At 48.1% G+C, this 26,576-nt stretch overlaps 1 protein-coding gene across 2 annotated transcripts in view; it reads right to left on the bottom strand.

Moving 5' to 3' along the window:
- Positions 1 to 6,116: 6,116 nt before the first annotated feature.
- The window catches only part of LOC142590096 (uncharacterized), a 59,379-nt gene continuing 38,919 nt past the window's right edge, over positions 6,117 to 26,576 (bottom strand). For both annotated transcript variants that reach the window (XM_075701951.1, XM_075701950.1), the window contains exons 2-6: positions 16,514 to 16,686; positions 15,345 to 15,467; positions 11,890 to 12,204; positions 10,461 to 10,712; positions 6,117 to 9,483 (exon numbers count right to left, since the gene is read on the bottom strand). In XM_075701951.1, the coding sequence (XP_075558066.1) occupies positions 9,028 to 9,483; positions 10,461 to 10,712; positions 11,890 to 12,204; positions 15,345 to 15,467; positions 16,514 to 16,681 (1,314 nt within the window). In that variant the 5' untranslated portion in view covers positions 16,682 to 16,686 and the 3' untranslated portion in view covers positions 6,117 to 9,027. The remainder of the gene's footprint in view (positions 9,484 to 10,460; positions 10,713 to 11,889; positions 12,205 to 15,344; positions 15,468 to 16,513; positions 16,687 to 26,576) is intronic.

Genomic DNA, 26,576 nt, shown 5'->3' with positions numbered 1-26,576 from the left:
TTAGTTTTCTGCGGATTAATTTTTAGACCCACCCTTCTACTTTGCTTGCCCAGGTCAGTGATCATGCATTCACTGGCCTGGACATTCACTGACCTGGAAAGGCCAAACCCCAACTTATGGCGTTTTTCACTGGTCGATCTGGAGCGGCCGCTGAAATCCTCGAGCGAGCGCTCGGGTTTCACAAATCCGAATCGGCCAGCGGAACGCAAAAACGCTCCGCGGCGGATCACGCAGGAAGTCTGCGTACACGTCGCACGAACCGGTTCCGAAAACCAGCCCTACTTCCGTTCTGTACGTTTCCACGGCAACCAAACTCGCCGTCCCCCGTGTGTAATTTGACCGTGGCAGTCGCATAGTCCGTCATTTCCATGTCGCGCCCGCAAGGATTGTGCATGGACAACGTGCTTAGAAGTCTTCGTACAGCACTTGCGTCACTTCGTAATCGCTGTCGTCCGCGCTCTCATCGCTAAACGCGAGCGCTGCAGCAGCACCGAACGCAGCCATGTTGCGAAGCAACACAATGTTGTGCGTACCAACCGGGTACCGATTTCGCTTGAAAACGGAAGTGACGCGAGCTATTTCCGCCCGAATCCGCGCCTCGGCGGCGGAGTTGATCCGAAACGACCAGTGGAACGCGCGAACCCGCTCCAGATCGACCAGTGAAATTCGGATTCGTTGCCACGGAGCAAGAAATTCTGCTCCGAATCGACCAGTGAAAAACGCCATTAGCTGCCCAAAATTTGGGGGAAAATTTTTCCAGAGAAGAATCAGAAGAGTTTATCTCTCCGCCGCCATCTAAGGGAGGGGAGATAAATTCCTCTGACACTTGCTGTTTTCAATAAAAAAAGTTGTTTCATCATCATCAGCGGAGAAGCAATTACCTTCGGTGTCCCCATAGAGTTTCTTAGAGAAACTCTATGGGTGTCCCGATGCCGCGCGCGCACATCGATGAATTTTCGCGCGCTGCACAGTTCCGCGGGCCACCACTAGATGGCGATAGCCATCTATTAGCGGCCTTTACACGAAATATACTTCAGTTTATTTGGATTTTTTCTTTTTCGGGAAATTTAACAATTTTTGTCGGAAAACGACGGCCTAAATTCCCTTCCTAAGGTCATTAGAGAGTTGAACTTTTTTCTTTTGAATGCACCAACCTAATCAAATGAAGCGCACTAGGTGTCGAAAAAAGCACGATTTCTGCGTTTCCATATATTTATATATATAGTAGGTCCCGAGCTAGATCCTCTCAAACGCATGCGTCACTAGAGAGTGCTAGAATTCTAGTGCCCTCTAGCGTAACCTAGCGCGTGAGCTTAGAAGCAGGCAACTGTTCAACAAATATTTATATGTCAGCTCATGGGACCAAGACTACCAAATACGACGCCCTTAATTGTTAGGCACTGAGCGACAGGAATAAAGGCATCCGAGGGGGTCGCCATTTTTTTTGTTAGTCACAACTGGTCACAAACACAGCGGGCATAACTACAGTGGTCACAACCACAGTGGTCATAAGCGTCAGAAGAAACAGACAACTAACCCATAGTATTCACAGATGAAAGATTTTTATGTTTAACCGAAATGTAGAAATAGTAAGGTAAAGAGAAATGTCAAAAGTGGGCGAAATGATTTTTTTCGTAGAACATCTAAAGCAGATAAAATTGATGATGTATTGCACGCCACGCTCTGAAATATACCGCTAAGTTGCGAGTTGGACTTTTTGCAAGACCTTCGTTATCATTGTAAAAGATTTGAGGTGAGCGGTAAGTTCGTACATCATACAATTGTCCGCTTGAGATACTGGTACTAACAGGTACTGTTTACGAAACTGCGCGATACCTGTTTTTGGTTCACTTACGGATACGTATACTTAATCAGTGTGTCAGTTTTCCTTCTCACTTACCGATTTGCAGCAATTCGGGTAAAAGAAATTGAGGCCCGAAATTAAAATTCTACTTCGTACTGGAGGTAGAATCCGGCTTTCTTGTTCTTGTTCTTGTTCTTGTACCCTAGCGAAATGGCGCAGCCAACTCTGGGGGATTGGCCATGAATCGTGCGGTGAAAGAACTGTTAGCATTAAAAAAAATTAAGGTGAAATGAAATAAGTATCTTGCAATTGGGATATAAAGTGTCTCCTTTTACAGGCATGAATACTCAATACTCTATAGATATTTTTGTGAGTTTTGTGAACAGAAGTTTCTTTCACGCAGTTCTATTTTTTTTTTTGCTTAGAACACTCGAATCTCGTCACTTCAGATACATAATTTGATAGAAAAGCCAAAACCGTTCATTCCGTAACCAAACTAATACATTCGTTACCTTTTTACTTACAGTCTTCACGGCAAATTTTTTTTATATTGGAAAGAATCGTCGTAAAATTCTACTTTTGTGTTAGTGCACTTCAAAATAGCGATCTAAACCTAAATAAATGTCATTATTTGTTCAATTTACCTGATTACGCAAGGAGCGCTGCGAAGCGTGGCTGGCAGTGAAACGCCTCCATGACGTCGGAGTGCGCAGCATAATAATTCGCACCCTTAAAACAGAATACTAGTGTGAATCAAATATAACTCCCAATGTTAGTTATGCATTGATGTGAGTTATAAATAGATATAGGCGTGAATTACGGATCTGTTTACCCCCTTGATCCCTGTTAAAGGTGTAAATTATTTTGCTGTGTGTCACACCCAAAAAGAATATACAAGGGTGTGAGTTTTAGATTGGTTTACATCATTGCTCACTTTTAAGGGTGTACATTATTTTTCTGTGAGATACACTCTAAAAGGGCGTAAGGGTGGGAGTTGTAAATTGATTTACACCTTTATTCACTTATAAGGGTGTACATTGCTTTCCTGTGAGTTACACCCAAAAAGGGGCTTGTAAGGGCTTGAGTTATAGACCTATTTAAGCCCTTATTCACTCACTTTAAAGGGTGTAAATTATTTTACATATGTGGCTTAAAATGAAGCTAGGTGATACGTTGCGATGAAGCAGTTCGCCTCACCCCAGCTGCTTATAGCGTGACTACACTAGATGCGTCTAATCGGGAGTTGAGCACAGCGCCAATCGCAATAACATCGCGGAGTGCGACGGCAGCTTTTTTTCTTTTTTTTTTTTTTTGAGAGGGAGGGGGGGGGGGTTGCGACAGGCAATGCAGTTCCTTTCTTTTTTATTTCATTTATTTATTTTATATACAAATACTGCTGTCCCATGTCACTGGGACATTGCAGGAGGCTGCATTTTACGCCAATCTTTTATTTCACTCAGGTGTTGGACACGGAGGGCTGCGTTTCATTGGGCCGCCTGCGTAATGAGGTAAATTGAACAAATAGTTTCACGCCAGTTATTTCGGTCGACGTGATCATTTTCGAATGTAAAGGAAGCAGGGAACTATAGACTTTTACAACGACTCCGTTCGACTTTCCGATATAAACACGTGCCGTACTGTTTGCAATTAAAAATTTGGTTAATGCAGTTAGTTTGATTGGGGAATGGATTGCGTTGTCGTTGTTTTTGAAACGACGTCCGCGTAGGCAGATAATTCATGTGTAGTGTCGTAGTTAGCGGAACCTTTGTAGGTTTAAAAAACAAGTCCGACGTGCAAAAAAAAAAGGAAACTTCTCCGTGCAACAGTCGATCATTCGAATAGGGAAAGTGGTTGCGTAATGAGATCATTTTGTGTTTATCGCGTGTATTGAAACAGACAAATTGTTGGCACTGTAGCAAGGCTTCGTCTTAGCCAAATTCTGCGTAACTAAATATCCAATATAACCGGTGCGCCAGAACAGCCAGAGTAAAATGAAATATAACAAAGAGAAAAACGGCATTCAACCCAGAAGTCAGACGTGAAAAAGAGTAAAAAACAAATTATTGGATTTGCGCGGTCAAGTGTACTACTTAATTTCATGCAGTCCCGCCTAACCCAGTGGGTAATTGTTGCTGCAGCGGCGCTGAGCAAATCCGTTCTGTCGCGAAAGCTGCCATTGCAACTAGATTTGCAAAAGAAAATTGCTCACTGCCCTCACGTTATTGATCGAAAAGAAGACGCACCACAGTGTATTCAGGGAACTGTCACAGTTGTGTCATGTGTGAAGCTGGTTCTTGTTTTCTGCGTGCCCTCACTTAATTACCGCAAAGTCACGTTAATGATTTCCTTGTCATCTTTCTATTCCCTCTCCCCCCCCCCCCCCCGCCCTGTATAGGATAGCCAACCAGACGCATTTCTGGTTGACAGAGGAAATTTTAGCTCGGGCTCAACTTTGACACAGCCTATTCAAATACATGTAAAACGCAGAAAAGCTTTTCTGAGATAACCGTTGGACCAATTTTAATGAAACTTGCTGCATTTGAGAGAGAAAGTTAAATTCTAGTGACTGTTGGAAGCAGGATTTCGATTTAGGGCCTGAAATTTTTGCAAGAATTTTCAAATATTCGCAAGTTCAAACAAGAAATAGAAGCAGAAAGTTTACAAATTAATAGCTCTCCGTCAAGAACAGATATCGAGAGTCTGTAAACGGCATCCATTAGATCATTCAAAGCGCACAAATTAGATATGTCACTTTATATATTACATGAATTTGTTACGTTGTGTGCAAGGGTTTTGAAAAAGCTGTATTTACACCTTACTATTTTTTAAAGATTCATGTGTAACGTATCAGTTTTGTCCGCTTTAGTTGTAGTATCATATCCAATTCACAGAATTGTGATATCATTCTTTCAAGCCGAGTTAAAGAGTTGTAAACTTGATAGTTTCGTTTTCTGAACGTTATCGATTTCTTGCCAATTTTTAATAAAACTTTGACGACAAATCAAAGATTAGAAACCAACAGTCACTAGATTTTAAGTTTTTCCTTTAAATGCCACAAACCTCGCCAAATTTGCCGCAGTGGTTGCCGAGAAAATCGAATTCTCCTTTTACACGTATTTAGATAGGAGCACCCGAGCTAAACCTTTCTCTCAACAACCCTGCCTTCTCTCATTATTTCCTCCTCCTCAGTTATATTTCATACGGCGTCAGCCTTGCAGGTTTCCGCGTCGGCGTCGACATTATCCTATACATAGCCGCATATGTCCATACACCCTTTGCTTCACGTGCAAGTATAGCAGAGTTACCTATCGAAAGTCTGCAGATCTACGAGCGCCTGGCAGCCGCCGTGGTTGCTCAGTGGCTATGGTGTTGGGCTGCTGAGCACGGAGGTCGCGGGATCGAATACCGGCCACGGTGGCCGCATTTTGGTGGGGGCGAAATGCGAAAACACCCGTGTGCTTAGATTTTAGGTGCACGTTAAAGAACCCCAGGTGGTCGAAATTTCCGGAGTCCTCCACTACGGCGTGCCTCATAATCAAAGTGGTTTTGGCACGTAAAACCCCATAATTTAATTTTTAATTACGAGCGCCTGGCCGAGCCACGGTGTAGCGGGGTTCAGTGGTGGCCGCCTGTGTTCTGCTCAGCCGAATTATGGGTTCGTGTAGAGATGGACTTAATCGTTGTCATTATTTTTCACCAAGTCTACATGGGAATCCCACCCGTACGCGCTAACAAATTGTTCTTTATATCCAAAAATTCGGCTTAACCGGAATAACTCTAAAGTTTGTTCTTCCGTTCAACTGTCTCCATTACCTATACCTCCGTGACCTATAGCAGCGCACGACGATGAATGGCGCACTTCGATCTTCGAAAGTCACGAATAACCGTGACGAAGAACGGGTGTCTGAGCTTGCCGCAACAGACGTTGGTTGCGTGCGTGAATATTAAAAACCATAACAAGCAACAATGCGTCATTCGGACATAGGAGTTTAATTCTGTGTTATTTGTTAGACATGTTAACATACGCCGTTAGCATTTATTTATTTATTTTTGCCAATTGCTGGACACTTTCAGACAGTCGAAGATCGGTTCGCTTGGCTTGGCTTGGGGCTTGGCAGAGGCCTTGGGCGGATGATTCCGGATTGGAAGGTCAAGTTCAGTCGCAGAAGCGCAATCCGAGTAGTATAAGCAGTTCTCAAAAAAAAAAATACAAGCAGCGCACTGTTCAATAACATTATTTACAGACGTATGAAGGTGCGCACCGTCACAAATTTGTCCGGTACGCAGAGTCGTCCTTCTCCCATGCTGCTTGAACAGTTAAAAAGCAGACGATGTCATTGCAATACACATCACGATAAACTGTGACAGTGTCTTCGCAACAATGCATGCGAACGATCGTTTAGAATATAAGCGTTAGTCTATGTCATGACGGGTGTAATGGTATCGATGACACGGGATCACTACTCTGGGCACTGTCAAACTACACCACATTTGCGCTTTGAGCGAATCAGAGAAGGCACGCGCAGCTAGCCACGTGAGCCAGTCAGAGCTGGGCAGACGGCGAATCTGACAATATGGCGGACAGTTTCCAGAAATAGCCGACCTCAGGCTTTATTGCCATAACACAAAACAATGACGACAAATACCCGTTTACAAGGTAAGACTGAGAGAGCTTTCAGCTCACATACACATGCACTCTCGCATCCGGGCTACGACTCGGATTCGTTTGGCTACCTCTTGAATAGATGCTGTCAACGCCGGTGCACGTTTCACTGCAAAGCATAGGCGCTCGTTCACCGCTGCGCTCTCCCGTATAAGATGTGGATGATTATGAAAAATAGCCTGGAATATTACGCAACAGATGCACAGTGGTTTGTCACCTGTACGAACGTGTAGGTGTCGCTTATTGGCAACCATAGCCTCATAGGCGCGGTCCCGAAGCAGGCAGGAATTTCCCACTAACTTCGATCAGCTCCCGACTTCTTAGCGGATTGTGATTCATATAGAGCTGGGGCAAACAATCGAGATACTTCCTTCGAGAATTTAAATATCTAATTTCTTCGTATTATAGAATATGAGCGCACATACAAGGAGTACAACAATTATTGGTCCGTGGCCAACCATGAAAGAAGCATAGCATAAAAAAATGCCAGTCGTAATCCAAACAGGAAATTGGGATGACCTTGCTCATTTAAAAGCTGCCAACTTGAACGAGGATTCGCATTCTATTCTCATCAGCCCAGAAAGCCACTAGAGCTCTTCTACAGCACTGAAGGTGGCAGACTTGAGTGCCCAACTTTAGATAGGCTGCGTCTGGCTTAATGCATGTGAAAGTGCGATCAATACTCGTGTCTTTTCTCTCTCTCTCTCTCTCTTTCTTTCACTGCCCCATCCTCTCTCCACGTGAAGGGTAGCAAAAGGGACAAAGTCTGGTTAACCTCCCTGCCTTTCTTTCCTCCTTTCTCTCTCGCTCTCGAATTCTATTCCAAAGTTTCGCTATTCAAGGACCCCTAATTATGAAGCGTCGCGACTATATCCTCCCTTGCTAACTATTGGAATTCTTGTCTAAAAAACGACGTGGCACGCTCAGCGTGACTGCAAGAGAGGATGCGCGCCACTGTTATCGAAGCAGCGCGGTAGGCTGAGGTGACGTCACGGGAACTGGTAAGAACCACAGGCGAACAAGAGCTCCGCTCCAGGGTCAGCCATGCTGATGGCTGACCGTTTGAGCGTTGTGCACATTCTTCCCCATCGTGGTAACATTGCGAGCGAACTGAAACGCTCTGAACCGGGGAGGGCCAACTTACGAAACTTTACGAAACTGTGTGGCGAATGCTAAAAGGAGGGACCTATAGCTGCGACACCCTCGATCTGAGTTTTACTGCACTGCCTATTCCAGTGCAAAGACAAGTTCCTCGAGGACCCTGTAGGCGAAGTTCATATCGCCACCTCTAGGGTTTCGCTGAGCAAAGCGAGTGCGTAATTGTCCCGGTAACTATACTTAAAGAACAGGCTAAAATAAGGTGAGATTTATCTTGTCCGTACACGTGTTACCATTTACGGAAGACAGAAGACGTAAACGTAAGGAGCAGCGCTGGTGGCGTCATCTTGAGACGTCGAGTAACACTAGAGTTCGCGAAACTGTTACTACAATGACAAGGCCACGTATTGCTTATCTACTGGCGTATAGGTGTCGACAAGCAAGACAATCACCTGTGTACATGGCTATTTTCCTGGAACGAGAGAAACGAGAAACACAGAAGAAAAATGCTTCTGACATTTGGGTGGTTCATCAAAACACCACAAGATGCCGCTATCAGCGCCACTTTATGGATGTACGTGCGGTCTGAAACTCCCGAATACCGTCGCACGTGAGTCCGAAACGCTTCTTCAGTAAACACGTGTTCTGGATTAAGGACGCCTAATTTGGTTAGCGCAACGCGAGGTGCTTACTGCCAACGTAGACGGCAATAGGTTAGCGAGGGTCGCACTCCTAAAAGACAAGGGCCCCACGGGTTTGGCACACATAAACAGGCAGCTGACGCGCTGCATCCATCTGGAAACATCTGGTACGTCTGGAATCATCTGGTACGTCTGGCTCTTGCCAGGAGCATCGACAAGGTCTTACACCACGACGTCTGTGCCAGCGGCAGAAACGTGCGTCTACATCTGGAATTCACTTACGTGAGACGTCATGTCGACAGGAGGCAAAGACTCATTGGCGAGGTAGCCCTCGTTATACCAGGGGCATACTACAGCAGCTGCTTTTTAGCACACTCGCCAAAGTGGCTACCTTTAGTGAAACAATATAGTAATATGCAGTCCAATAATTCTATACGACCCTCGCTCAATTCTCATGCAAAAGAAAAACAGGAAATTTTACGAAGTACATCATCCGTTCTGTTATTTTCCTATGGAAACACCTATACGACATAAAGCCTTTCCATCGTGTCTTGATAACACCTTTTTGAACTATTGAGCGTGCTTGTAAAGTGCACGTGTTACCACTGTGCCTATAGTGCATTTGAGCAGTTCATCACGTGGGCTCGTAAAAGTCCAGAGGACATTATGGCAACTCCAAGGGAACCCTCGTTGGGGAGGTCTGTATAGAATTATTGGACGCATTAACGGAAGTTTTTCGACGAGCGTATACGTCCACTTAGTGGTGAGGCGGGCCACCCGGCGTCCAGAAGTATAGAGGCGAGAAACAAACGGTGGCGCCCTCAGACGAGCGAGAATATAGGCACGGTGATGTTGGCCAGCATCTCCCTGCCGAACGTTATGGCCTGCGCTTCGGCCACGGGTATCACGTTCCACGGGTCGTGGTTCAGTATGCTGGTGAGTAACATGGATATGGCCGACGTGAGATTGCCGAGTCCCTTGAGCAACACTTGGGCCTTGCCCATCCTCCATATCCGCACCACGTCGAGCCGGTTGTTGCCGTTCGCGAGCTGCGAGACCTGGATCCAGACGACGGTGCCCGAGAGCTTGATGTCGGCGTCGCCGTTGTACAGTAGGTGCCGGTGGTCGGTGAGCACGCGGTACTTGGCCGTCGCCATGATGCTGTCCAGGAGGATGACCAGGCCCACGGTGACGTCGCCGTTGCGGCAGATGACGTAGGCCGGCTTGCGGCGGGACAGCGTGTACACGTTGCGCGCCTGGACGTCGTACAGGAAGACCTGCGCAGACGACAAACCAGACGGACGAGTTTGATCGAAGCGAAGAAAAATTTACGCGGATGACAGAACACACTCATCGCCTGCTGGACGGCCGTTTATGTTGGACCGCGTCGCAGCCTTGTGTTGCGTGTTTAGAGCTCGTTACGAAGCGCGTACGTGTAGGTGGTCAGTATGTGTAATGCGTAAGTTACCATGGCGTAAGTTACGTAAGTTGGCAGGAGGAAGGAGAAAATTAGAAGGCAGGGAGGTTAACCAGAATAAGGTCTGGTTGGCTACCCTACACAGGGGGAATGGGAAAGGGGATACGTAAGTTAATGCGTAAGCTACCATGGCGCCATCCTTCCGCCTACGTTCTCGCGTATTTGTGTGTGTGCGAGCAAATTTGCCCTAGAGAGTGATGTCAGTGGGAGTCAGTGCGACAAAGGACCAAGGCTCCGGATGTGGGACATATTTGTTTAACCGCAGGCGTCACGTTGTACGTGAGCTTAGGATTAGGCAACCGGGGTAAAGTATGTGAAGGCGCCTATATGGGGGGGGGGGGATATCTGGTCGTGACCAATGTGACTCAGTTGGAAATTAGTGTTCAAGCTTATGAAGTGAACAGCGAAAGAGGGCGAGGACCAGTAGACGACAACGGACGACTACAGAAGCCGATAATAAAATTGTTGTCTGCTAGTAATCTCCATGCTAGTCGTATGCTAGCCGTCTGCTCTTGCTGCCCGCAGTGCATCACTTAACCACGACCGTTTGCTTACAACCACGCACTAAGCTTGAGAGCTTTTCTTTCGGGGGGAGGGGGGAGCTAGTTGGTGTTGCATTGTCGATGTTTTCCCAGCGCATCCGACACAGACGACCGAATGGACACACACAGCTCTGAACTAAGCAAATGATTCGTTAGTTCAGCGTCCATTCTGTTGTCACTCTAATGCAATGGGGGGGGGGGGACGGATTATACAACCATGCAGGTTATCTCATACCTGGAGATGCTCCTCTATGTAGATGGTGAAGTTGGGTCCTTGGATGGGCTCCATGGCGCGGATGAGACGAGTGGCGAATCGGAACAGGTAGTCGACGTAGTCGTCCAGCTCGGTGCCGTTGTTGCAGGGAACCTGGCGCTTGCTGATACGGTGCCCGTGGGGGGAGAAGGTGCGTGGCACCTCTGAGTGCGGTGTCGGCACGACCATCGACTCGAGCAGGTCCTGCACCTCGGTGGGCCTCGTGGACACCGCCTGGGAACGGATTCGGCCCGAGGTTATAGATAACCGTGCATATACGCCGTTCATAAATGGCGGTAAATTGCACTTAACCCCCTATAATACAGAGTGCAGTCAACTTCTGCAAGGCGGCGCTGTAGGAGCAGGTTCAGCCAAAAGTAATCTAGTAACGGTGGGTTCAGCGACAGCAGGGGAAAATAAACATGTCCGCAATAGAGATTAGTAAGAGGCGAATTGGAAGATCGGTGGAAGGAAAGTAGGGAAACGACAGAAAACGGAGACGTACAAAAACAAAGTTCACAATAGGGGGTCAGAAAATTTGGTTATGGGAATTCATCGTCGTTTTTTTTTTTTGCTTTTTTAACTTATATAGGACATTAGGCAGCATAATACCAAGAGCTTGGTGGCGCAACCCACCGCCCCGTTCCAAAGGGGACGCTCATAACATCCATCCATCCATCTATTCATGTTCAGCGCGGTATGCATACGCCGGAGTCTTTGCCTTAAACATATTAAAATACGATTTTGCGCCTATATCGCCCTGCTTTCTTTTTGCATAAGTTTCGCAGCAATATCGCATTTCATGGCCCGGGATCACTTAATATGACATTTGACACAGTTATTTGGCGTGGTTTGTCAGGAAAAAAGTCGATTTTGCTTTCATCTGCGCTTCTCGCAGTAACTGGTGGCCAAAATATGGCGGCTATGACGTCACAGGCCTTGTCGCTTCTGGTGTCTGTATAGAATATGGAAAAGCATGACCTTGTAGGTGTACGTTTCTATTAAACACTGCAAGAACAATTGTATACGCGCGATGATATGATCCCGCCGTGGTGGCGTAGTGGCTAAGGCGTTGCGTGCTACCAAGACCGAGGTCGCGGGATCGAACACCGGCCGTGGCGGCTGCGTTTCGATGGGGTTTACATGCAAAAAAGAAGAAGACAAAAAAACGCCCGTGTATCGTGAATTGGGTGCACGTTGAAGAACCCCAGGTTGTTCTAAATTAATCCGGAGTCCCTCACCGTACGGAGTTCCTCACCATACAGAATCCCTCATCATACGGAATCCCTCATCATATGGTGTCCCTCATCATACGGAGTCCCTCATCATACTGAGTCCCTCAGGTCGTGGTTTTAGCACTCAGAAACCCGTGCATTTTTTTAGTGACATGAATCTCGCGTCCCGGCGTCACCTTGGTTATGACCCTGTTGAGCTTGTCCTCGACCATCTGGCGCACGTGGTCCACGATGCTGGAGCCGACCACGTCCATGACGTCGTCCCGGTCCTCGGACGGCAGCGGGGTCCCGATCTTGGCCGTCTGCAGGAACCGCCTGGTCACCTCGTCGACGTGCGTCCTCAGGCCCGTCTGGGCCACCAGCAGGTCGTCCTTGTCGACGTGCAGCACCCGGGCGAACCAGGACATGGCGGCGCGACCTAGCACCGCCTCGAACTGGCCGCTCTCGTCGACCACGCGGGACCCCTTCTCGCCTTCGCCGCTGATGTAGCCCTGAGAAGAGAGAAAGAGCGACGATGGACGTGCGCGCCGTCGCACTCAGTTACAAGCTCTTCGCAATTAGTTGGCGGAGAGCTTTAGCTCCTGCGTGTTATAATAAACAGTTTTATTGGCATGCCCAGGAAAGACCTGGTAGCATTTTGGTACTGGCACACGCGATCAATGAATGAATGAATGAATGAATCAATCAATCAATCAATTTCTTTAATGTGCCCAGGAATAACACTGAGGTCTGAGTGCTGGTGCACAGAATAAAAAACAAAGAAAAAAAAATAATAATACAGTTAAAACTCGATAAAACGAAACCCGATCTTACGAAGTTTCCGATATAACGAAGAAATTTCCATTTCCCGGCAAGTAGCCATAAGGTTCAATGTTGTCATCAATCCGAATTAACGGAACTAGCTTGCATTAAACCCGATGTAACGAAGCTTTTTCGGAAATAAATGAGCAAAGAAAGCTGTGATTTCTTTCTAATTTTGACGCGGATGGGTTTTTCTTCGAGCGTGCATTATAACGCCATCGCGTTAAAACATCTCGGCGCACTAGTGCCGGCCATAGCTTTATTTTGACGACGCTGCACGCTGCACCCATGCACGAAACAACGGACTCAGCAGTCGCTAGCGTTCTTACGTACCAGATGGCGCTAGCGGCGGCGGTATTTGGACCTCCTCGTGGGCTTTTTACACGCGCAGGTGTGGGTTAGCGGCAAACACAATACCGCGGTACTTGTTGGGTGTCACTACGTTACAATATTAGACTTCGAAGGACCGAAAAAGATCCCTTACTCAATGTTCCGAACTTCCCGATTTAACGAAATAATTCTGCGTGGCCATCACTTCGTTAAATTAAGGTTCAACTGTAATGCATTGTTTTTTGCTCCTGCAAGTACATTTTCTTGCGCACCTAAGCGCACATATATATGCATGCTTGTGAGTGCGCAGACAGTTTTCGCGCACCGTGTAAACAAAAGTGTAATCAACACGCTAAAAGAGCAACACAGTATACAGATCACTGAAACAACGGAAGCGCAGGACGACAACGTGCGCGTCTCAATCAAAATACAGTAATTAAAGCATAAACAACAACCTGCGAATTTTCCGACGCTATAATTGGATGACACCTACACCCAAATAAAAAAAAGAAGAAGAGCGTTTATGTTAGTGTGATGCACCAGTTTGTAACTGTCGGTATAGACGAGTTCTCCCGCGATATAGGTGAACGTGCATTGAAATTCTACACAATCATAATCCTATCATACGTCCTCCCGTACAGGACGAAGGCGTCTCCCATAAGTCTCCGATAACCCTACCTTCATCCAGAACAGTGTTGTGGAGAGTACTGCTGTGCAGTCTCTGCGCACGAGCGTCGCTTTCAATTCAATACCGCCGAATCTCTACATCGCACCACACGTCTCGGCCAATAGGCTGCTTTTACGCTAGATACACCGTTACCAGGCTAACAACCGCAGAAAGTGGCTGAAATGGCAAAGAAGCTGTCGCTACAAAAAAAAAAGTTGCCGCCGATACTTGCTTATTTCACAAAAACGGTCATCTGGGGTCACATTAAGAGGTCAATTGATATGGGATGTTTCCTTTCATGACGTAGACCTCTAAATTTTAAAAAAATTGAGGACCCTCAAACTTCACCTTTAACAGCAGAACGCGATAGCATTCAACTATCCCTGACTGCTTCTCACGCTTCCCAGCAACTCCAGCGCATGTAACCGTAATATTTGCCAGGAAACGCTGGCGGCGAACGCTATGCACGAAGGCGGGCTTTCTGGTAGAAACGCGGCCTCTTGCGTGGGCCGCAATGCGGCGGAAGCGAGCGCCATCTGGAAGTGTCTCGAGGAATTAAGCGGGCGCGCCACTACGTGGACTCCGAGATATTCACGCGCCGGCGCGCGCAAATGGCGGGCGCCGTCGGCGGTCTATGAATTGTAGAAACGTTGAAAAAGGGGTTTGTTTGAGCTTTCCCGCAACATAATTAGGTTTTCTGGTATATTCGAATTGCTATCCGAGAGCTATCATGCCGTTATGTTGCGTGTAAGTCGTACTTTACGATTTTTCTGCGTATTTTAGCTTGAGAAATACAATTAGCTCAGTAACTTCCTTGCCAGGAAGGCCTTCCTGCCTTCCTTGCTAACGTGGAGGGCCTGGGTATCGGTAGTTCGAAAATATTTTTTTTTTTGCCGTAGCACCGTCGGACGCCAACACTGCGACAATTTACTGCGACACGAGCTCCTTAACGATATCACGTTAAAATACGCACCACAGGGACGGCACGTGCAACTGATGAGGTATTCGCGAGATGTAAAGAAAATTTCAAAAAGAAGTAATTTTTTTGTCAAATTTCTTTCTTTCTAACAGAATGCATCTTTAAGCCAGACCCGCTGTGGTTTCTCAGTGGCTATGGTGTTGGGCTGCCGAGCACGAGGTGGCGGGATCGAATCCCGGCCGCGGCGGCCGCATTTCGATGGGGGCGAAATGCGAGGACACCCGTGTTCTTAGATTTAGGTGCACGTTAAAGATCCCCAGGTGGTCGAGATTTCCGGAGCCCTCCACTACGGCGTGCCCCATAATCAGAAAGTGGTTTTGGCACGTAAAAAGCTATATTTTAAAAATTGTAATTCTTTCTTTAAGCCAGTATTTAGGTGGAACACCAAAGCACTCCGCCGCGCAATATTGAAATGCGCATCTCGAAAGTGAAGGCAGCATACGAACTCCTGAATGAATGCTCTTTACGAACTCACCAGCTCCACATTGCAATGTGTACACTAAAGGGATCATTTAAGGGGAAAACGGTGAAATTTTGCGGGCCCGTGAGTTACAGTTTTCGATCTCTTCAGCAAAGAACATCTGCCCTCGGGTAAACTAGATAAAGGAGCAGACGTACTATCGGCCACGGGTGGTTTTAAAAAGCCTGTGAAGATATATAAAGAAAAACACCACGTACATTTTTCCTTACTTTACTATGTGTGGTCTTCTTTCTCGCTAAAGGCATTCACAAGCAATACTGTTAATAGTTTGGTGAAAAAATAAAGAAAAAGCTTTTGGAGACTCTGCATCCACTTCTGAACGTCTTTTAGCGGAATTCTAGTTGGCAGAATCGGCAACACTGTCCAGGCTCACCTTGACGCGATAGGCGCACCGTATCTCCAGTCGGGGCATGATCATCAGCACGCTGGCGCGCATGGCGGCGTTGTTGGTAGCCACGTCACGTATGGTGAAGTTCGACAGTCCCGTCACGGCGACCTGCAAAGACGGAACGTGCAGAGTCGAACTCCAGCGTCACGCGCACGAAAATGCGGCAACCACACCGGCTTGTGACGTCATCCCGGGCGTCTAACAGGCCCAAGTCACGTGACGCGAAGCCGCTATCGGCTCAGAGCGAGCTCGGAAATGACATCTAAATTGCGTTCAAAGATTCCTCGTTTTCAGGCGCCTCTTGGCTTGGATTATGTCATTTCGAGCCCACGACCACAGTTCGGGTAATAATTAAGGCAACCAAGCCGCAGTGTTGTTGTCAGTTTAGCATAATCGCACGTGGTGGGTATAGTATGCGTATATACGCACCTTATACTACGCACCTTAGCACGATTTCATTTTTAGAATTTCACAGAGACACACGATAGAGTTCGAAGCCAGAGAAAGCAGAATAAGAAGGAGCTGCGCATTAAGAGCTCTTACCTAAATACGTGGGAATAGAGAAATAATTTTATTCGGCATACATGCAAGCAAGTTTGGTGGCGCTTGGCTGACATTTAAAAGAATATGCTTAAATCAACAAAATGTACGGATCGGGTTATCTGTATTTAGGGCATCAGAGAGAAAGAACTTTACTAAATAAATTGCAGCAAGTTTACAACTTTGTAAGGCAGAAAAAAAGCAATAACAATAATAATGTCACAATTTTGTTGGGACGTATATAAAGCGTGCAAAAATTTTGCATTAGGCACCGCTCTAAATTATACCAATAAATCGTATATTCTCCTGTTTATTCTCCCAAATCCTCCTGTTTTCTTACTGTCCTATCCCCGACGTGCTTATATACTAAGCACTCGCTAAAATAAAGTACAGTTGAAGGCTCAGTGCCCGCATTTTTTCTCTCGTCTATTTGAGTCGCAAGACGTTGTTCGCCACGAAATAGCCCACCAACACGCCAATATACGAACGTAAAACGCAGCTATACTTTAGAAGAGTTAACTGCTGGGCTAGCTGGTGATCCTGCATGCTGAAAAGATTTTGCGCCAGAAACAACACACACAAGAAAGGCGACGACACGACGGGCGCAGGTATACCTTGGTGAGCGAGACATTGATGTAGGCGCCGGGCTCCTGTATTAGAAATCCCATGGACCCCGCCTGGAACGGATCCATGCCCAGGCTGACCAGGCCGCGGGTGCGTTCCAACTTCCTCTTGAGCAGCTCGTGCAGCGACATCACCTGGTCCTCGTCCATCGAGCGCATGTTGCCTGCGAACAAAGCAAAGAGAGAGCGCGCCCTTTTATCGCTTACGGTCACGCTTAAATTCCACGCGAAATACAATCCGGAGCAGACGAGCTCGGCCACGTTAACAGGAAGCTAAAGTTTCCTTTTGACCTCGTCATGCGCTAACGTATTGGGAGTTACTGGCAAGTGCCGCTACAGAGAGAGCACTCCCTTTTATCGCTTACGGTTACGCTTAAATTCCACGCGAGATACAATCCGGAGTAGATGAGCTCGTCCATGTTAAGTGGAAGCTAAAGCTGCCTTTTGACCTCGTCATGCGCTAGCGTATTGGTAGTTACTGGCAAGTGCCGCTTCAGAGAGAGCACGCCCTTTTATCACTTACGGTTACGCTTAAATTCCACGCGAGATACAATCCGGAGTAGATGAGCTCGTCCATGTTAAGTGGAAGCTAAAGCTGCCTTTTGACCTCGTCATGCGCTAACGTACTGGGAGTTACTGGCAAGTGCCGCTACAGAGAGAGCACGCCCTTTTATCGCTTACGGTTACGCTTAAATTCCACGCCAGATACAATCCGGAGTAGATGAGCTCGTCCATGTTAAGTGGAAGCTAAAGCTGCCTTTTGAGCTCGTCATGCGCTAACGTAGTGGAGTTACTGGAAAGTGCCGCTACAGAGAGAGCACGCCCTTTTCACGCTTACGGTTACGCTTAAAGGCCACGGGCTAAATAAAACTAATTTAGCCCGTGGCATTTAAATCAAAATGATTTAGCCACAAACAAAGAGGAAATCACTTTGTTTGTTCTTGCCGCATGAAAAAAAGAAAGTACGCGTAGCTCCCAATAAGTACCGAGATGAGGCAAAGTGATCTCAATTTTTATTTTCTAAGCAGTCTTGTTAGTTTTTTTAATGCATTATCACGGCTGATTTGTACTGAATTTGTGAAATGTGGTACGTACTCTTTTCTCTCTTTTGTGCCTCAAATGTATGTTCTTTAGCTGGTCACATTTTATTTTTACGTTCCACAAGCGATAATTTTTGCATTCTTGTTAGTACCGAAGTTTTCATGCTTTGTATAATGCTCTACTAGCGATAGCTACCACTTTCGTGCTGCCATTGACTGTCTGTAAGGGTACAGAGATCCCGTCAAGCTGTCTACTGACAAAGCTTTTTGTTCCTGTTCCCTGCATTTGTAATGTACGACGTACGTGTAAAAATAAATTGAAATTAAATTGAAATTGAAGTGCTGAGGTCCTGTGTACAAGAGTGATCAAACTCGGGCATGAAGAGACGTACATGTGACGTACACACCACGCAGTACATATTCCAGTTTCCGGATGAAAAAATCAAGCGGTTGTGTTCATCGCGATGTTCCGGCATGCCTGTCGCATGTCCTATTTTTGCAGAAGCTAGTGAAAGCCCAATTAGTTATTAAATGTTGTATAGGGAATCATATGGTTGTCTGAGGTGCAAGAAACGAATGCAGAAGGCTCCTATAATAGCATGCTCCTTTACAGTTCTTTGAAGAACTTCATTGGAAAGGATAGCGTCTTTGCATTCTATGAGACAATAGAGAGTTTTTAGAATAGGGGCCCCAAAGAGCTTTGCGGTTGTTACCGTTGGGGCACGCAGGAGTGAAGAGTTTTAGAATAGGGTTTTACGTTTGCAGATAGCGTCTTGCGCTGACAGCGCCACTACGGTGTCAAAGAAAAGCTATTAGAAATAATGGGATAAAATATACCATTTTATGATAGGAATAGTAATTTTGACTTGCGTGTATTCGCCTTTAATTACAATTTAGACGTTATTCTGTAAGCAGCAAACAATTAGTTGCGCTTAGTTTTGAGCAAACCATCTTTACGTGCCTTCACCAGCCAAGCTTAGCCGTGTTAGGCCTACGAGTCATAAAATCCACAATCGAATTCGGAATCAGCGGCGTCTAATGAATCACTCTTCATAATCCACGCTAGTTGAGAGAAAGCGATAACCGCAGTCACTTTTCCTAGCTTGTGAACTTCACGCGTTACCACGAATCGAACCCAGTTTGATACTAGGTTAGAGCCGTCGCTTCGATGAGTGCCGCCATGTTTGCTGACGCAAAGTTTTTGGTGCCGCTATTTGGGCTCCCGGGTAAAATAGCGTTCACAACGCAAAACCCAAACGCAGTTTGCGTCTCGCGCATGCGCAGTGGCTTCGACGCAATTTCTTTGGGGCCCTTATTCTAAAGCTCTCTAATGTCTACAAAGCGATATTGCGCAGTTCTGGCGCTGGCCATATATATATATATATATATATATATATATATATATATATATATATATATATATATATATATATATATATTTGCAATGGGCACTGCGGCAGAAACCGTGGTAGACATTTTAGCCAAAGTCAACGATAGCTTTCTTTTGCGATCCTTCTGTCTATTTGCACGCGATGCCGTGGTTCACGGCACACCTGATACGCGCGAAATCTGATTAGACGAGGCTCTTTCGGCATAGAATCGGCGACAACATTAAAATAATTTCGATGCACAGTGTATAGTCGGGTCTTGCGCGCCTAGTGATTCGTTGCGATTGAGCGTGTGTCCTATTGACGGTACCTCAAGAGACTCCAGGTACGGAGGTGACTTCCAGTTTCTTTCCTGGCCGATTAGACAAGACTTCGTCCGGTCAGTATTGCGCGTAGGTCGAAGTGGCGAGGTCCAAGTTCAACCAGCATGGAAACGATAGACAGTGCGTGGATTTTGCGAATTTTTTTTCTTTTTCTGGAAAGCCCGTATGGTTTCACTTTGCAGTTTCGTGCGGCAGTCATGCGGACGAGAAATCTCCTCTTCCATGAACCTTCCCCCACCTTCCGGGCTTTCGCAGAACTGATTTGCCGTATTGCATTGCACGCCTGACGCGCTGTATTTAGTTCTTTTCCGGAATCGTCCGAGATTTGCCAAAGAATCGAAGGCCTAGATTAAATATATGCACCTATAGTGGCGCTGGTGGGTTGTAACCTTCGCTTCTCAAAAAATACCGGCAAATCTCGCCGATATTGATCCAGTGTAAACGCTCGGCGACTCGATTCTATCCGTTCCTGTACATATATCAACCTATAGGAGGTACCCCAGGCAAAGCTTCCGTTAAACTTCCGGTCTACGCATCCAGCAACCGCAGATGTTCCATGCACTGCGCGAAGTTTGTAGATGGATACTTTACACGGAGGCAGATGTCCGTGGATAACAGTGTGCAAATATACTGCACTGAGCGGGTCAGTTGTGTGTGCGTGTGCGATATCGATCGACTCCTGATGAGCGAAGGAGTCCGCGAGCTGTAGAAGAGATAAAAAAAAAAGAGATAGAAAAGGAGTCGTCCGTGACTTACTGTAAGGGAGGAAGACTATATGGAGGACGCGGGAGAAATGTAATGACACAAAGCGCATGACTACCGCATAGCTGCTGTCGCGCAGTCTTTCCGTCTTCGCTTACTTTGTTTCGTCGAAGTTTCCTTTTACCGCTTCCGGAATCACGCCCGCGCTGCCGCGTTCCTGGGACGTTTGAATGTACGTGCTCTGAACGCAACTTTCGTTTCCGGTATACGCGCTCTTCGCGGTAAGAGAAGTTTGTTATATGCGTGCGGTACTCGATCGCTCCGGCCTGGGGATTCCTCGGGTACTGAGACACTGTGGCTCTACATACCGCGTGTGTCCGTGGGGTACGCCCCGGCGTACATCGAAGCACGCGGCCGTATAGTTTCTTACACGGTAAATACTTTTTTTGTTTTGCGCCCTCAAGAGCGCTGGCTTGTTCTATGGCTAAGACCCTCACTCCTAAAGATCAACCGCAACTATGTTTTGAGCCGCGTTTAAGAGGCACAGTTTCAGATCATACAGATACGGAGCTGCCTCTGTGAGAAACTTTTGAAATATGCGAATGGGTGGATGCAGGGTGATCAGACAAATCTATGAACTAGTCATCATTCCCATGGAAGCTTAGCGATTGCAGCGCCCTCTGGCAATCCTATTAGGAAACGCTGTACGCTATCCCCCACTCTCTGCGCGCCCTCGCCGGATAGAAATTACCACTTGCCCATCACGTGGTGAGGGCCTATTTTACCGAGAGCACTTCCTTTATACTTTTGTTACGTCTAGGTTTGAAAATTATCACGTGACGCTCACCTCTTATGCTTATCCCTTCCTCCACCATTCCCCTGCTGGCTCCACCGCCGTACTATATAGACGCCAGCTCAGGCGTTCTCTCTAGTTAATTTCTGTAGGAAACTAGGCGCACGCGGCACAGCGGAGGGATTTTAAGCAGACGACGCGTGTGCAGTAGTCGATGAAGCTGCATGGGGGTGCCGCCATTTTGAATGCTGGAACGCGGAAGCTCGTTCCGAATTGGTTGCCTTCGAAAAAGCCGCTTCGACTGCGGCTCCACTTTGCCAGCAGCGAAGTGTCATTACACGCATCCCTGATTGTCGTTAGCGGGCAAGTATATTGCTACGGAACAGCCGCCACAGTGTGGCTGCACTGAGGAGAAGGAAGACGACGTGGCCACCGCTTGATATAGCGTCGCCATCATTGCCACCGCTTGTCTGCGTGTAAATATATTGTAGACTCGTACGTCAGCTACACGTAACATTAATTTGGTGGAGGTGGACGTTCCCCGTACCCGTCATGGAGCTTCGCAGCGGTCGCAACGGCGACAGTGCAACTTCGGCTCCTGCTGGCGGCACTTCCTCTACGCAACCGTCTCCGCCTGCAGCCCTTTGCCGCGTTCTTGAAGGCTATCGCGACATTTTTGACTTTGACAATCGACCCTTAGGTCAAACGTCCGTCGTGACCCATCGCATAAACACTGGCGATGCGAACCCTATTCACCGTCGTCCATATCGTGTTTCTGCGTCAGAACGAGCTGTTATCCAACAGGAAGTCAAAAAGATGCTTGCAAAGGACATTATCGAGCCTTCCTGTAGTCCCTGGGCTTCTCCCGTCGTACTAGTCAAAAAGAAGGATGGAACGTGGCGTTTTTGTGTAGATTATCGCCACCTGAACAAAATCACAAAAAAGGACGTGTACCCTTTGCCACGTATTGATGACGCTCTAGACTGCCTGTACGGTGCCACTTATTTTTCTTCTATCGACTTACGGTCCGGATACTGGCAGATATCCGTCGACGACATGGACAGAGAGAAGACTGCATTTGTTACCCCTGACGGCCTTTATCAGTTCAAGGTGATGCCTTTCGGTCTCTGTAACGCGCCCGCCACCTTCGAACGAATGATGGACTCTTTGCTTCAGGGGTTCAAGTGGTCCACCTGTTTGTGCTATCTGGACGACGTCATCGTTTACTCACCCACATTTGACACGCATCTAGACCGCCTTTCAGCGATTCTTGACGTGTTCCGCCGCGCCGGTCTCCAGTTGAACTCGTCAAAATGTCACTTCGCTCGCCGCCAAATCACCGTCCTTGGACACCTCGTGGACGCCAGAGGCGTGCGACCTGACCCGGACAAGATTCGCGCCGTTACGAACTTTCCTGTTCCGAAGTCTACCAAGGACGTTCGTAGTTTCGTAGGGCTGTGCTCATATTTCCGACGCTTTGTGAAGGATTTTGCGACCATCGCCCGTCCCCTTACCGACCTCTTGAAGAAAGACGCCCTCTTTTCTTGGGGACCTGACCATGCCGCATCTTTTTCGCAGCTCACTACTCTCCTTACCACGCCTCCAATTCTGGCCCATTTTGACCCGTCTGCTTCAACGGAAGTTCGAACTGATGCCAGTGGTCACGGCATAGGAGCAGTATTAGCACAACACCAGCGTGGACATGATCGCGTTATAGCCTATGCCAGCCGACTTCTATCACCCGCCGAGCGCAATTATTCAATCACAGAGCGCGAGTGCCTCGCTCTTGTGTGGGCTGTTGCCAAGTTTCGCCCCTACTTGTACGGACGCCCCTTCTGTGTCATCACTGATCACCACGCGCTCTGCTGGCTATCCTCGCTCAAGGACCCCACGGGACGACTCGCTCGCTGGGCGTTACGCCTGCAAGAATATACCTTCTCCGTGGTATACAAGACGGGACGCTTGCACCAGGATGCCGATTGTTTGTCCCGCTACCCCGTCGACGACCCGGCTGATGCGGACACCATCACTTGCGTTTTCTCTGTGTCCAAGTTGCTCGAAATCGGCAATGAGCAACGCCGCGATCCTTCCTTACGAGCCCTCATCGACCATCTGGAGTCAACGCCTGGCGACGCTTCTCTCCGGATGTTTCTCCTTAAGGAAGGGACACTATACCGCCGCAATCTCGATCCGCACGGCCGTGACCTTCTGCTCGTAATTCCATCCCACTTGCGGTCGACTGTCCTCCAACAACTTCACGACGCTCCCGTGGCTGGACACTTGGGCGTCTCGCGCACATACGACCGTGTACGCCGTCGCTTCTTTTGGCCGGGTCTCGCTCGCTCCGTGCGGCGCTACGTTGCCGCTTGTGAGCCCTGTCAGCGCCGGAAGAAGCCCTCCACACCTCCAGCTGGATGTCTTCAGCCGATCGACATCCCACCGGAACCCTTTTTCCGTGTTGGTCTAGACCTTCTTGGACCGTTCCCTCTCTCGGGCTCCGGCAATAAATGGGTCGCCGTCGCTACTGATTATGCTACGCGGTACGCAATCACCAGAGCCCTCCCGACAAGTTGTGCTACTGACGTTGCTGACTTTCTGCTCTATGACATCATTTTAGTGCACGGTGCCCCGCGCCAATTACTCACTGACCGTGGCCGCAGCTTTCTGTCGGCAGTCGTCGAGGACATTCTCCACTCCTGCTCGACTAAGCACAAGTTCAGCACGTCCTACCACCCACAGACCAACGGCCTCACGGAGCGCCTCAACCGGACCATCACCGACATGCTATCCAAGTACGTCGCGACCGACCACCACGACTGGGATCTTCACTTACCATATGTGACGTTCGCGTATAATTCATCGCGTCACGACACCGCCGGCTATTCGCCATTCTATCTCCTATATGGCCGAGAACCCGCGTTGCCCTTGGACACATTGTTGCCCTCGGCCACACGTTCAACCACTGAATACGCCCGCGACGCGATCGCACACGCCGACCACGCGCGCCAGCTCGCCCGCACCCGTCTCGAGGCCTCGCAGGAGCATCAGAGACGCCTCTATGATTGCCACCATCGCGACGTACAATTTACTCCGGGTTCTCTGGTGCTTCTCTGGACCCCCATTCGACGTGTGGGCCTTTCCGAAAAGCTGCTGTCCCGCTACACTGGCCCATACCGTGTGGTGCGACAAGTGACCGATGTCACGTATGAAGTCGTCCCTGCCGACCTGTCAGCGTCATCGTCGGCTGCAAGTGACATCGTTCACGTGGCGAGACTAAAGCCATATCACACACCTTTCGCCGCGGATGTGTAGATTCAGCACCGGGACGGCGCTTCTACTGCCGGGGGTGATGCTACGGAACAGCCGCCACAGTGTGGCTGCACTGAGGAGAAGGAAGACGACGTGGCCACCGCTTGATATAGCGTCGCCATCATTGCCACCGCTTGTCTGCGTGTAAATATATTGTAGACTCGTACGTCAGCTACACGTAACAATATACAACGGTAAACGGGCGATGGAAGGGGAAAAAAATTCGGCATTATGTTAAGATATACGAAGACAGCGGTGTGTGGATTAGAGAGCAGACGAGGGTAGCCGATATTCTATAGCTGACATTAGGAGGAAGAACTGGAGTTGAACCGACCATGCAATAATACAAAGGACAGAAAACCGGAGGCCCATTAGAGTTACGGAATGGGTGCCCGAGAAAAGAAAAGTGCAGTTGAGGACGGCAGAGAACTGGGTGGTTGCATGAAATGGGGCAATTCACGAGCATAAGATGGGGTTATCTGGCGCATGACAGCAGCGATCAGGGATCGCTATAGGAGAGGCCTTCGTTTTGCAGTGGACATAAATAGGAAGATGATGATGAGGATGATGATGAGGATGATTTAATTGCGCAGCAATCACAGCTAGGCAATCACAGACTGTACCTGCACCAAGAGCCCGCCGTACAAAATGGCGGCGACGATTGAGCGCGCCATAAAATAATGATGTAGTCTCCACGAAGGCAGTTTAGCCGGCCAAGTTACATGGCACTTAGCAAGCGTGTACGTCATTCGTACGGTGCCGAAACGCTGAGGGTGCTATATTTGTCGACGGCATGCCTCGGCATCCGCTCCAGGAAAGATTGAGCGCGAAATGAAGACAGGGTTAGAAACGGTGTAGACCCGGCAAATGCTAGAAACACGTATACAGAAGGCAGACATAGCGTCTGGCTCGTCCACGTTTTCGTGGAAATGAATCAACTAGCCCAGCGAGGAGCAATCTCGGGTTATATGCCCAGGAAATAATGCAACCGATCGAGCGTGTGAGGACGATTTCGACGGAGACTGCCTGCTGGGTGCCGCCATCTTGAACGCTGGAATGACAACGCGGAAGCCTATATACATTCTCGCAGACCGTGATAACCGCGACCCTTGCGACTATATACTGTTGCAAGTGGAACGAAATGCTATCCTTCGGACTTCTAAGCTGTTAGGCGAAGCAAGTCCTTTCGGCTGGCACTATTTTCACGCATACAACACAGTCACCGCACAATTGAGGAAGGAAGCTGAGGAAGGTGCGTGACGTCACGCCGCTGTAGTCTTCGCTAAACAACTCTCTGCGAAGCCGTGACTCCGAAAAATCGGTCGACCACGTGACCCCTGTAGCGGATTCGGCTGAGTGCGTTTGGTTCCCATACCCAGGAATATTGGGCGTTGCCCTTTCGGCAGTCTGTTGAACTTCGCCACCGCACACCAGCGTAACTCCTATGTGCGGCACTTAAAAAAATTACATATCAAAAGGTCGATTAAGTTTCAACAAGTTTTCGTATAGTAACGTCGAGAGGGTAGTTTCTTCTAATACCACACTCATTTATGACATTTCGTCAGTTCTTAGTGCTGCGTTATAGCAGTGTTTTTTTATCGTGACCAGAACACTGCTATAAAGCAAAAGCGAAGTTGGGATAAGTGCCGCAAACACCTATACGTTATTCGAAGAAAGTTTGCTCTCAATATCGCTAAATGAAATTTGTCGAAACTCGGCCAATTTTTCGGAATGTAATTTTTTGAAAAAATGTTGCCCGTCGAGTTAAGCTGGTGTACTTCGGTGTACAAATTTTCGAAGCGGGCAATAGTGTCCAAAATTCTCGGACATGCGAAGTTGCCAACGGTTGCGTGTCGGATTTGTCTACGCGGACGGCAAGCGCACAGCATACACCGATTCTGTCTAGCCGCTGTATATGGACAAACCGCCGCAAATAGCTGGCAGTGAAGTGGAGACCCTCGAAATATTTGCTCCGTCTTCGAGACACCGCGGGAGGAAAAACTCTGGGGCTGCTACTGCGCGAACAGGCTTGATGACAATGATTTATTGGCATCCCATTTGAAAAGGGGCGGTGACAAATAGTCACCTAGCCTGGTTCAGTTAACCTGGCGAACTGGCGTGCCCGACCAACACCACCTAGCTAGCACAAGACCTCTTCACTCCGATCCATGGCGCCATGTTACCTGGCCCGACTGCCATAGAATCTAATGGGGATACTCCCGAGTAGACAACAGTGATTTCGACGTCACCGCTTTCATCATGCCAGCCTTCTCAATGGAAATTTCGGGCCAGGTAGCGTGACCTCGTGGATCGGAGTAAACAGGCCTTGTGCCATCTGGGTGGTATCGGTCCGACGCGCCATCTGTCGCGGGCAGTTGACAGCGCCCCGAGGAGCTCCCTCTAGTGGCCACGCGGTCCATCTCGCGCGCGCAGTCGAGGCTGGCCCACAAGTCGGGCCTCGCGCCCCGGCTGCTCTAAGTGGTGAACGAAGAACAGCGC

Source organism: Dermacentor variabilis, chromosome 8 (genome assembly GCF_050947875.1).
Source record: "Dermacentor variabilis isolate Ectoservices chromosome 8, ASM5094787v1, whole genome shotgun sequence".
Classification (NCBI taxonomy): Eukaryota; Metazoa; Arthropoda; class Arachnida; order Ixodida; family Ixodidae; genus Dermacentor; species Dermacentor variabilis.
Note: the sequence above shows the minus strand (reverse complement) of the source record. Positions and strands in the feature narration are given on the sequence as shown.